Genomic DNA, 12,852 nt, shown 5'->3' with positions numbered 1-12,852 from the left:
GCATTTTTCTGGTAGAATAATTGACATGCATTATGGGTAATGTAGTTTACAGTCAACTGTGGCTCTAAAGCAGTATGTGCTTATTTTAAGACAATTCTTCTTAGAAGCTGTCAGGCCTTGAGTTTGACACATGAGCTCATTCCTTAATGTTTTGTGTGTCTGTGCAGCAGTGTTTAGACCTCTCGTTTGTCTTTTTTCTTGTCCAGAATGGAAGCTCGCGGCACAAAAACAGAGTCATGCGGGGTAATTTGTCTGAAATATCTACTTTTTGTCTTCAATATTTTATTCTGGGTGAGTCCACATAAAGAATTTTCCAAAATAGAAGCAAAAAGTGAACTTTTTTTTTAAACAAATGTACTAAATACTGCTTGAAAAGATGTGCAATATAAATAATAAACAATGTATTGCAACACAGTCACTTGYTTGCAAAAGTTGCAACAGCTATTTTTTTTCCTCAGTTAAGTTTCATTTTAGATTTTAAGCATGAAAAGATCAACATATTTGTATTAAATGCAGCTGACTCCAACACTATTAAGCTGCATGCCTGATGGGGGTCACAGTAAATCAATAAGGTGTTGTCTCGTTTGCATTCTGATCGTATTTTTTAGGAACAATGTCTGAACTGTTTTGAGTTATCTGCTGCATTCTTGATCTGAGCATCTGGTCTGAATTGTGCTGATGATGGTGGTATGCTGTGGAAGCTGGCAGGAGGGGTCGTGCTGGCAGTGGGCGTGTGGACTCTGGTGGAAAAGAGTGACTACATCAGTTTGTTAAACTCCAACTTCTACTCAGCCTCTGCTTACATCCTGATYGTCGCTGGAGTGGTCGTGATCGTGACCGGGATCATCGGATGCTGTGCCACTTTAAAGGAGATGAGAAGTCTTTTAATTGTGGTAAGGGGGGGTCAGTCTTAAAAACACACAACAAAGACAAGAAAAAAACATACTTTTGTATTATTTATTGCTTTGTTTTACTTTTATTTTGATAWGTCCATTCAGAAAGTAAGACATGTTTACCAGTCTGAGCTGTGTGTTGAAAGTGAATCCCTGCTGACCCTCTGGTCTGCATCCATTCAGTGCAGCTCCATATGTCAGGCTGTCTARGCTGTCAGATTTGACAGAGACACACGCAGAGTTTATCTTTAAGGGGTTCACATTTAGAGTGCGACTCATGCCGCAGGAATGAGGGGCATCATGGGCGGCTTCTCAGACTCAGGCAGACACGTGCAGTGAGATGACACAGTTCAACAGTGGAGCTGCACAAACTCTGACATCATGTCTATTTTTATATCCTCCCACATAAAAAAAACACATTCCTTTTCCACTGTTTCACCATTTATTCACCAGTCTCACTTTTCAGTTTCATAAAGTTTCGTTCACACTTTTGCACATGATTGCATAAACTAAAGATGGTTGAATGTTTGTTTTATTTTCAATTTGAGTTTATTCATATTTTTAAATTGTTTTATTTCTTTGCAGTATTTGGTTTTGTTGCTGTGTATTTTCCTGTTAGAAATCATTGCRGGAGTCCTGGCTTACATAAACTATCAACAGGTGAGGTGCCTTGTCTCCTGTTTTAACTTCTGTTAGATTAATCTGTCATTATTTTTGACACAAATGAGTTTTGTGTTTTTAAATGTCASGGCAGCAAAGTGTGTATCCTTCTACTTCATGTGATTTCAAACCTGATTAATTCCTTAATTTCTGCCTTTTATATTCACAAATTTAACACCCAAAAGTGCCTGAGTTGCTGCCTTTTTTTGTGTGATTTGCTCTCTGCATGCCTTCCATTTGTTCTTTTCCATTCTTCTCACAACTCTTTTTCTTCCTCCTTGTTCTCGCTCCAGTGTTTCCCTTTCTGCCAGCAGGTAATTTTATGATGCYTGTTCCTCTTTTGAATCAGTTTCTTCAACAGTTTTTGTATTCAAACCTTTTTTAAAAGTTGGTTCTGTGGAACAAATAATATGACACTTGGCTCTTTGCATGAGCTCAGTTTCAAGAAATAAAGTTTTATGCTGACAGGATTGAGGCCAACACCAAAGTTGAATCTCAAATGTGTCACAAAGTAGTTCAGGCAAACACTATTTTGCAAAACCTTTATAGTGAATATCACATTAGTCAGTTGTTAAAATAGAAATCAATTGTTATTTACAAGAAGTGGCATCTAGCTGTAGCACTTCAGTGAAGCTTGGGGCACTTCTAACAATAATGTGAAATTGCTCATTTTGAACCTCTCCAGTTTGCTCTGCACTCTCTGTTAAACTATAAACCTGCTCTGGTGAATCATGGACTGAGGTCAGAGAATCTGTGGGATTATGTTTTCAGTTATGTGTGGGCAGATGCTCAGGTAGACAGGAATGTTACAAGGGAGGAAAGAAACTTGACCAGAGAGGCTATTTTTAATAATGGGAGGAGTAGTGTCTGATGATTTTGTTTTTTTCCCCTCCATTTAAATGCTTCTCCTTCTTCACAGCTGGACGAGGAGCTCAGACAGAATCTAAAGGACACTATGCAGCAGAAATACCATCAGCCAGGAGAGGAGAGCATCACACAGGCTGTTGACAAGCTACAGCAGGAGGTGCAAAGCGAGGGGGATGTTTGATTCTGTCATGATTGCAGAAAAAAAAGATCTTAATGAAACTCAGATTTTCATTAATTTGCTTCTTTCCCCCCTGCAGTTTAAGTGCTGTGGTAGTCACAACTACTCCGACTGGACAGACAGTGTGTGGATCCAGAAAGCAGAKAATAAGCGTCTCGTTCCTGATAGTTGCTGCAAAACTCCCAGTGAGCTCTGCGGCCGCAGGGACCATCCATCCAACATCTACAAAGTGGAGGTAAAAACAGGTCTTCATCAATTCTGTAAGCTGATTTTTTTATTCAATTCAACATTTTAACCCCCCAGGGAGGATGCATCATGAAATTAGAGGTCTTCATCCAGAGTCAGTTATATATCCTTGGTGCGGTGGGTGTTGGGATTGCATTTCTACAGGTAAATATTTAAACACTGAGCAAAATGCAGAAGAATATGATCATCAATTTCCAACAAGAGGAACCAACAAGTTCTTTGTTATCTTTCAGCTCGTGGGGATGATGTTCACTTGCTGCCTTTATCGAAACCTGAAAGAAGATCCGTATTAATTTTAAAACATTGTTAATGTGAGGTTGCCAACTTTCCAGTCTTTTCTTTGAAGTTTATAAATCTCATCTCTTGCCTATTGTTCTGTACAGCTGTTTCCAAATAATAAAACATAAAARGTCTTAAAATTACAAACACTAAAGAGACCATAAAGCTGCAGGACAGCACTAATCCTTTCTTCACAGATAATTCCACTCATGTATCATTTTAAAACAAAGAAAACAGATCAAAGACTTTTAAAAGGCTAAGAAATCTGAATTTTGTTTAAAAAGGTTTTAAAATATAACTTTTTAAAGCAAAAAATGTATTTACTTGGTCAACAATAAATTGTTTTACGCTGTTTGCAGAAATGCAAAAGGTCTCAGAAATGTGCTTTTAGTTTTGAACTTTTATTTTGAAAATATCAAAGCGGATGTTGTTATCAGCTGACAGTACTTCCACCTAGCGTCGTTTTTTTTTTGTAGCTTTTCATTCACATTAAGCTAAACATTTTAGCATGTCTGCGAAACCAACTTGTTTAATAGTGGCAAGCGCTTCTCCTCAAGGTGAGTCAAATATATCTCAAATTAAAAGAGATATTTATTCAAATAAGCTGTTTTTTGTGTGTCATCATTGCTATTGCCGTCAAATAGTTTGTCAATCGTTGTTGTTTTTATTCATCAGGGGTGTCAGCCAAATCTTTCCTTCAGTGCTTCAGTCTTTGTAGCACAGCGTTTAATCTGCAGGTGGCCACGCCGGGGGTAAGAGTTTTTATCTTAAAAAGCACAACAGAAAATGACCGATCTGCTTGACGTCATTACGCTTTTACGTAGCGGCTCAAAAAAGACATTTATGTAGGATTTGTTTTTTTTTATACAGCCTTTATTAAGAAAAAATTACAAATGGCTTCACATTAAACATAAATGTGAATTATTTTTTGCTGAAGACCTTTTTTCATGAGACTTGTGTAATATTCCAGTCTTAAATATTTCTTGAATAATTAGATTCTTACTGACTGAAAGGTTTGTCCTATTTATGCTGTCAAAATTTTTTTTATTTGAGACACTTAAAAAGGCGGAATTAATGTCCTAGATGTTTTTGTTTTATTAAATTACACATTTGAAAATCAAATGCATCTGCTTCAAAATCCTAGCCTAATTTACCAACAAACTGATGTGTATTTTAATACATTTGTACTGAGATCCAGCTTTCAGCCATGAAATTATATTTTAACTATCCCTTTTTACTCATCTATGTACAAGCACATCTCATTTCTAATGTGGAAACATACTGCCACATCTAAGTGCTGATTCTTATCATGTACTTACGTACTTTCCTTTAACAATTTCCTGTGTGATCAAAATGAGCTCTGCGGTTTTTGACACTAGTACCACTGGGGTGTGATACTTTATTATTGGCATCCAAACATTCACTGCATTATACCAACCTTTGATTCATTATCATCGTCTTTTTGGTTCAACATTCAAGAAGACGATCAGAAATGGTCATGAGAAAACATTAAACAAAATCAGATATTGGGGGACACAAGTTTTATCTTTTTAAAATATTCCTAATCAAGACATTTACAGTAAATGACAATTTGACCTTTTATGTACATTGTTTGCAACAAATGAAGGGAACAGTTACTTTACTATGGTATCAAACTGAACTATGTCCATGGAAAATACATACCTATTTTTGAAATTAGTTCAACTTTATGTTGCGTATCCTGGTGCAGTTGCACCGTGTGACTTCAGTACCTCTGAATGTTTCTGGATTTGTTCTGAGTGTGTTTTGAACTGCAGGGAAAGACGATAGACTTTGTTGGAGTGGATGAAAGCACTGCTCGATGGGTGCAGGACTTCAACATCAAATCTTACGCAACACCTGCTAAACTTGAGTCTATAGATGGTGAGAACATTTGTTTCATCATTAAGTTATTTCCTTTGCTGCTGTTGTTGCACTTTGCTCAGAAGCACCTTCATAATCTTTTTTTAAAGGAGCCAGATATCAGGCACTGCTCATCCCAGACTGCCCCGGGGCGTTCCACGATCTGGCCCACAGCGGCTCTCTGCACCGCATCCTTACACACTTTATCTCTCAGCAAAGTGAGTTTAAGACATTTTAAAACCTTTTTTTTTGGTAACTACATAAGTAATGAATACTGTTTTTCCTTTCATCATACTTTGCAGAGCCGGTCTGTGCCGTGGGTCAGGGCGTGTCAGGACTGTGTTGTGCCACAGAAGGGCAGAGGTGGATTTTCAGTGGTTACAGCTTAACCGGGGTTAGTAAATGTGCCTTAAGAGGTTTATCRGGGCAGCGGGTATGCTTTCACTTTACTCATCAACTGTAACCGTTTTTCCTCAAAAGCCATCAGTGTTCGAACTGGTGCGGAAGCCCGACTTTGCAAACCTGCCCCTGATTGTTGAAGATTTTGRAAAAGACAGCGGTGGATCGTACACAGGTGAGCTAACCCACTGCACATGAAAACACACAATTAATGGTRGTCTCTCAGACCAGCTAACGTTTGTATTTGCTTTTCAGCAAGTGAAGAAGATGCCGTTCATGTAGTCATCGACAGACACCTAATAACCGGACAGAATATACAGTCAACGTCACTCGCAGTGAATAATCTGGTCCTGCTTTGTAATGCCAAATAAATGTTCTGACTTTAATTCATGTAAACATTTATTCAGAAGAAATCATAATCAAATGGTAATTCGTCAGATGTTTGGCAATGCTGTGAATGTCTCAATTATTTTTATCATCGTCATAAATTGAATAAAAAGGCACACAATCTGTATTGATATGTAATGAAGCATTATTGAAGAATTAGTTGTTTTTGTTCCAGCAAAGACGTGGATCCAAAAAAACAGAGGGGATTTCTAACTTCAGCCTACCACCGAACACAAACCAACCCCTTTTATTTGACTTTTTGTGTTGAATGTAGATGTGCTACTACACTTCAATTTGTACAAATCACAAGCTCAGCTTAAAAAAATAAACCAAACTGAAGGACCTGCTTTTGCTTTAAGTACCTTTTTTTGAACAAGTGCTTATTTCAGTCACCCTGACGAGATTTATCAACACATTCATGACTCTCAAACAAGTTAAATATTAACCAAACTTTGTCCCTGCTTCATTACAAAGATTGTTTCAGTTTAAAGACAAAAAAACCTGAATCAAGATGAATCAATGTGCTGCTTTTACCAAGAAGTTCCACACTTATAGGAGATCATAGAAATAATCCAGTCCTTGTCCCAGTTCCCATAAGGAAAGTCCAGTTCCCAGTTCTGTGGCCAAAGAGATTCTTGCGTAGATCGACTGTAATGATAAAAATAATAATTATTATCATGATAGTGTAGATAAATCAATAGTGTTTAAAGTTTATTTTAAATGTGTTTTTACCTTCAGCGATGGATAGTACACCACATGCTTGACTGCATTGTTTCTGACAKGAAAGAAGGATAAAGTCATTTATATAAAAAGGTTTCAGAATCAAGCATATTTAAACCATATTTTAACATTTATTTAGTCTTAATCTGTACCTTTTATAGCTGAAGTAATGCTCTGCAGAATATTCATCCCAGAGGATTTTGGGCCTGTTTTCTCGCAAAATCTCTACGTACCTTCAGGAAACCACAAATAGAGAACATTAAAATACKCTGTCTCAGTAAAATCTGTGTTCATTCTTTATTATAACCACATTTTGACTTTTGTTGTGCATCTGGTCGTGATTTATATTAGTTACACATAAATACTTTGAGTTGAACGTTTAAATTAACACTTTTTACGGACATTTCTTTTTACTTCATCTGATTTTGAGGCGAATTCATGGATATAACGAGGATTAACTGCATTTAGCTCAACGCAGTTGAATCTTGATAGTGTTTTTTGGCACCAGGTTTTGATAGGAAAAAAGTGGAGCAAAAAGACTTAAGAACTTATTCAGATTTTTGCTTCAATGTAACTCCACAATGTGACAAATTAATGCTCACTGGTTGTACACACTACTGTTTTAAACAACTCAATACAGCTATATGAGATGCAAAAGATTATCGCCAAGCATCTCTACAAAAGGAAGTGTTGCAAAATGATCATACAAGTCTGACATTTCTGCATACAGCGGGTAAAATAAGTYTTGAACACYTCACCATTTTTCTCAGTAAATATATTACTAGAGGTMCTAATGACATGAAATTTTCACCAGATGTTGGTAACAACCCAAGTGATCCATACATACAAAGAAATCAAACCATAAATGTCCAGAAATGAAGTTATTTGTAATAATGTGGAATGGCACAGGGAAAAAGTATTGAACACACTTACTGAAATTTATCTAATACTTTGTACAAAAGCCTTTGTTGTCAATGACAGCTTCAAGACGCCTCCTGTATGGAGAAACTAGTGGCATGCATTGCTCAGGTGTGATTTTGGACCATTCTTCCACAAACAGTCTTCAAATCTTGAAGGTTTCGTGGACCTCTTCTATGAACTCTGATCTTTAGTTCTTTCCATAGATTTTCTGTTGGATTCAGGTCAGGTGATTGGCTGGGCCATTCCAGCAGCTTTAGTTTCTTTCTCTGAAACCAACTGAGAGTTTCCTTGGCTTTGTGTTTGGGCTCATTGTCTTGCTGAAATGTCCAGCCACGTTTCATCTTCATCATCCTGGTAGATGGAAGCAGATTTTTATCAAAAATGTCTCTGTACATTTTTCAATTCATCCTTCCTTCAATTATTTGAAGTTTGCCAGTACCATATGCTGAAAAACAGCCCCACACCATGATGTTCCCACCTCCAAACTTCACTGTTGGRATGGTGTTTTTGGGCTGATGTGCAGTGCCATTTGACCTCCAAACATGATGTGTATTCTGGCATCCAAACAGTTCAATGTTGGTCTCATCTGACCAGACTATATTCACCCAGTATTACACAGGCTTGTTTAAATGTTGTGCAGCAAACTTTAAAGGAGCTTCAACATGCTGTTTCTTCAGCAGTGGAGTCTTGCGTGGTGAGCGTGCATACAGGCCATGGTGGTTCAGTGCATTACTTATTGTTTTCTTTGAAACAAACGTACCTGCTAATTCCAGGTCTTTCTGAAGCTCTCCACAAGTGGTCCTTGGCTCTTGGACAACTCTTCTGATAATTCTTTTCACTCCTCTGTCAGAAATCTTGTGAGGAGCACCTGGTCGTGGTCGGTTTATGGTGAAATAATGTTCTTTCCACTTCTGAATTATGGCCCCAACAGTGCTCACTGGAACCTTCAGAAGTTTAGACATTCTTCTGTAACCGATGTCATCATTATGCTTTGCAACAATAAGGTTGTGAAGGTCTTGAGAGAGCTCTTTACTTTTACCCATCATCAGATGGTTCTTGTGTGATACCTGGCCATCATTTGGGACTGAACCAGCTGATATTAACTTGCACTGACAAGGGGCAGGCTTGCTTTCTAATTACTGAGAGAGTTCAGCTGGTGTCTTGGCTTTCCATGCCTTTTTACACCTCCCTTTCTTCATGTGTTCAATACTTTTTTCCCTGTGCCATTCCACATTATTACAAATAACTTCATTTCTGGACATTTATGGTTTGATTTCTTTGTATGTATGGATCACTTGGGTTGTTACCGACATCTGGTGAAAATTTCATGTCATTAGCACCTCTAGTAATATATTTACTGAGAAAAATGGTGACGTGTTCAATACTTATTTTACCTGTTGTATCTGTATTTGTTGTATACAGAATGATAAATCAGGAAACCTTGGAGACATAATTTCGCTCCGTAATTCAGCATGAATTAACTCCTGACTGAAAACTCAAAAGAAACTAAAAAGGTATGAATTCCAGCCATTATCTGTTCCAGAGGTGGGTCACGGGGGCAGCAGTTTGAGCAGGGAGTCATGTTCAGGGGGTACCTCAGAGTTCATGACCACAGGTGAGGGTAGGAACAAACAGCTCAGCTCCCTCTTCACCACAACAGACCAGAACAGGGTCCACGGTACTGCAGAACCTGTACTGATTGATCCGTTGATCTTACGCGCCACTCGTTCCTCAAATCAATTATTTTCTAGCAGTTTTGTCTCACCTTCCCCCCAGGATTGGCTCAGTTCCATGGCTTGAGAAATCAAGGCCATACAAATTGAGTCCAAGCAGGATCTTTTCCCTCCACTGAGTTTTAGGAGCCAGCTGGAGAACACATTCTCTGACCCAGGGGAGGGGGGCGCTCGGTCCTGGCCTGTTTGAACAAAAAGAAAAAAAGACATGTTTGATTTATATTTTCTTGCTGTGGGTCAACAACTTCTGTCTGAACTTTGAGTCTTTGTTGCCCACCTGGGACCGCTGGAGTAGTCGTATGTCATAAGGCTGAATCCATCAACAAATGGAGCCAGCTCCTCAAACTCCTCCCTGCCAAACATCCCCGGCTGTCCCGTACTGATGTAAAAAGGATAAATATTTAAGCATCAATCAGTGGGAATTTCTACTGAAATAGTTGCTAAATGTGGAATAACTTCATTCACCTCGTCACAGATGGGGGAATAACGAGAACGCAGTCTAACTTTTTAGCCTTTAATGTCTCACATATGTGTTTCACCAAATGAACCAGCTCCCTATATGTGGGGGGAAATATATATGTGTTCATTTATTGTTTTTTAACTGAATTGATAAAAAAGCCAGAGTTTCCAACATTAATTTTGCCAACAGAAAAACTCACTTTCTCTTGTTGCCTCCGAGCTGGCTCCAGAGCTCCAGGGTAAACCCATCGAATCCTTCGGTCTGGAAGGCCACAGCTTTTACGTCAGGTATCGAGCAAACACAGAAATTATTTAAAAGGGCCTCACAGGTAAACGCGTCACATAAATTACCTTCGCAACATCCACCAGCTCACTCGCCAGCTCCTCGATTTCATCTTCACTCCCCAGCACGCTCATATAGTCCTGATAGGACCAGCCATCAAACAGGATGCGAGGCACTGCGGATCAAACAATTGTAGAAAAATAAGAGACTGTCTGCGATGAACCTACTCACACCGATCTGCACTAACGAACCATCTTACTCACCTATCCGAACTTTTTTGTTTGACTTGCGTACTGCTTTGACCCAACCTACCAAAATAAATAAATAAATAAATAAATAAAAATCTTCATGTAAAACACCAGAGACTTCTGATTTGACTGTCAATGCAGTGACTCATCTACCAGAGTCGTGATCGTGGAGTCCTCTGACGTCGAAGGTTTCAGGAGCCCGCCGGCGGAGCTGAAGCCAAACCGGAGACACTGACGTCAGTTTGGAGCCGAACAGCTTGGCAACATCGTATCCGTGGGAATTCCACTGCAGGATGGAAAATAAAAGACCAAACACTGCATCAAGACAAAGATTTAAGTTATGAACCTGCTTTTATGCAAAAAAAAAAGTGCATTAGTTTTATGTCATATTGTTAAAAATGATTAACGTAGCAAATTTCTACTTAAAAACTTAGTTTGTAAATTATTTGATTAAAATAAAAATAAAATTCCAATAATTATACACTAAATTAAAAAAAATTGGATGTAATTAGATTTGCTCCTGGTAAATATGCACACTACTAGTTTAATCTCAACCACATTTTATATTCTATTAAAATATTCTTTTGTTAACTTGCTCTGAAGCATAATCAGATGAAATACAGTGAACCCTTTTTTTTWAATTTTCACTACATTTTGCTAATTTAGGTCCATGAGGGAGGATGTGAAMCATAAACACTCAAATCTGTGTTCAATAAAGGCTGGACAATAGTGTGTCAGACTCACTGGGGTGATATATCCAAGAACAGGTCCTTCAAATGTCTTCTGTATGTTCGCACAGTATCTCTTCTCCTCCTTCACTATGTCTTTCCATTGCAAATCTGAGACAACAAGACCTCTGTCCAGCACAGATAACTCAGCTGGAGAGGTCTAAACAGGAAGGCACAGGTAAACAATAATCCASCAGGTTAAGTCCAGTCATCGTGCACTGACAGGTCACAGGTAGAGACGAGGTGCTCACCTCAGATTCWGCTTTATGCGGCTTCTTTGCGTCCGTTTTTGAAAGAGTGGCGCTGACCAGCCAGCAGGACGAGACGGCATGCAGCAACAACAACACGGTTTTCATTTCCAAAAAGTCAGCGGTGACGAGCAGCTAAACAGAAACTGTCCGACTAAAGCTCTGCTGGCTCCCTGCAGTAAGTGTGCGTTTCCTTCCTGACTGACAGAGATGTGGCGGATTAAAAACCAACACAAGAAGGTCTGAGTTCACACGATGACACAATCACAGCCTGTCCAGATTAAAATCATGCTGCAAAATACATTCAACAAAAAATGTGTGAGAACTGAAGCACAACGTAGCTTTGAGTGTCYGTAGACGTGTTAGAAAACTTAGCCAAACGTTGTTGGAGGAGTGTCAACAAAGTTACGCAACTTCCGTGTTTGGGTGGTTTTCAAAATAAAAGTTGTGATGAGGGGGAAAAAAAGCGTCCTCCTAGCCAATAGGTGGCAGTCTGAAGACGTGAAGAAGGAAGACACAATGGAGCAACACAACGAAACAGACTGACCAAAACACACTTACATTATTCTTATATTTTCACATCTTGGTGACTCAGCAGCAGGTAAGCGTCTTTATCAGCTTTTATGTGAGTTGTGTTCAAATATAGCTATCGCGTCAACATTGAACTTCAAAGTTATTCATAGTGGTGTGTCTAAACAATTAAACGTCTTTCAGAGCTACTTGTTTTTTTCCACATGATCATGTACTCCTGTTAATTCTGAGTATTATCTTCACGGACTACGAATTAAGTTAGAATTTAAATTTTTACCACTTGGTTTTTTACTTAAGAAATGTTTTAAGCAAAATGTTATCCTGACAGATGAAACTAATGCGTGATTGACAGACTTCTGCTAAACCTGGTGACATTCTGAATYGGTAATTAAATTATTTGAATCAGGGAATCAACTAAAACATGCAGGGCAGTGGGTCACGGGTTTAAGCTCTACTTCACATTACAGAGAATGTAAACACTCAGGTGTTGAAAGTTAAAGCTTTATTTATTCTACTGTGATAATTTCTAATTTTAACCAGTTTTATTTCAAAGATAGACCCAGACTTTTAGGATATGCAGTTGAATTACACTAAATCTGAAGAGTCAAATGTATCTTGTTTTGTGTTTGATAATAAAATGACTCATGATTCACTGTATAGTTCTACTGTTGTGAATGTATACAGTAAAGTCATATATTGTTATTTCTGGAACTAATTTTTATTTTTGTCTTTACATTTTTGTAGATATATTAAGCAATGGCATTGGAAAAATTTGTTTTAAAGACTCTTGAGCTTCTGCAAGAAGAGCGGGAGGCTGAAATACAAGAAACCAGGTTTGAATCCAGTTGGGAAGAAAAGCAACAGAATTACTCAGGGCCTGGTCATGAGCACACATCTAGTCTTATTTAGTTTTTATTTAGTTTATACTACCAGTATTGCCCCCCCCCCCACACACACACACACACCCAAAAAAAAAGATCATGGTACTACAAGACACATTTAATAATAAATTTGTTTGTAATATATGACATAGTCTCTGTGACATTTGACAATAAACTAACTTGAAATGTTAAACATTTGCATATACACCATAACACAGTTGCTGACAGTAAACAACTGAACAAACATTTGCTGAAAGATAATATTTGGATGTCCCTCTTTTGTAAAATTTTAACATTAATGTTATTATAA

The 12,852-nt window shown here is 38.1% G+C and overlaps 3 protein-coding genes across 7 annotated transcripts in view; 2 read left to right on the top strand and 1 right to left on the bottom strand.

Annotated features, from left to right (window-relative positions):
* cd151 (CD151 molecule) overlaps positions 1-3,492 on the top strand; it is a 5,981-nt gene extending 2,489 nt beyond the window's left edge. The window contains exons 2-9 of one of the 5 annotated variants that reach the window (XM_014031671.1): positions 207-291; positions 702-893; positions 1,479-1,553; positions 1,847-1,867; positions 2,473-2,577; positions 2,678-2,833; positions 2,902-2,988; positions 3,078-3,492. In XM_014031671.1, coding sequence (XP_013887125.1) covers positions 208-291; positions 702-893; positions 1,479-1,553; positions 1,847-1,867; positions 2,473-2,577; positions 2,678-2,833; positions 2,902-2,988; positions 3,078-3,137 — 780 coding nt within the window. In that variant the 5' untranslated portion in view covers position 207 and the 3' untranslated portion in view covers positions 3,138-3,492. Of the gene's footprint in view, positions 894-1,478; positions 1,554-1,846; positions 1,868-2,472; positions 2,578-2,677; positions 2,834-2,901; positions 2,989-3,077 lie in introns of all 5 variants that reach the window. The other 4 variants (XM_014031672.1, XM_014031675.1, XM_014031673.1 and 1 more) reach the window with 4 other exon arrangements.
* Positions 3,493-3,538: 46 nt separating this feature from the next.
* Positions 3,539-6,291, top strand: gatd1 (glutamine amidotransferase class 1 domain containing 1). Its single transcript, XM_014031677.1, has 7 exons — positions 3,539-3,680; positions 3,799-3,875; positions 4,920-5,025; positions 5,115-5,222; positions 5,307-5,398; positions 5,485-5,578; positions 5,659-6,291. Exons 1-7 carry the CDS (start codon positions 3,632-3,634, stop codon positions 5,772-5,774), a joined length of 642 nt encoding a protein of 213 aa, XP_013887131.1. The 5' UTR covers positions 3,539-3,631; the 3' UTR covers positions 5,775-6,291.
* Positions 5,785-11,516, bottom strand: chid1 (chitinase domain containing 1). Its single transcript, XM_014031670.1, has 12 exons — positions 11,134-11,516; positions 10,899-11,042; positions 10,308-10,440; positions 10,170-10,214; positions 9,975-10,081; positions 9,824-9,885; positions 9,630-9,719; positions 9,442-9,543; positions 9,197-9,346; positions 6,663-6,743; positions 6,523-6,565; positions 5,785-6,438 (listed from the first exon to the last, which is right to left on the bottom strand). The coding sequence occupies exons 1-12, from the start codon at positions 11,236-11,238 to the stop codon at positions 6,340-6,342; spliced, it is 1,161 nt and encodes a 386-aa protein (XP_013887124.1). The 5' UTR covers positions 11,239-11,516; the 3' UTR covers positions 5,785-6,339.
* Positions 11,517-12,852: the final 1,336 nt, after the last annotated feature.

Source organism: Austrofundulus limnaeus, unplaced genomic scaffold, assembly GCF_001266775.1.
Source record: "Austrofundulus limnaeus strain Quisiro unplaced genomic scaffold, Austrofundulus_limnaeus-1.0 Scaffold1298, whole genome shotgun sequence".
Classification (NCBI taxonomy): domain Eukaryota; kingdom Metazoa; phylum Chordata; class Actinopteri; order Cyprinodontiformes; family Rivulidae; genus Austrofundulus; species Austrofundulus limnaeus.
Note: the sequence above shows the minus strand (reverse complement) of the source record. Positions and strands in the feature narration are given on the sequence as shown.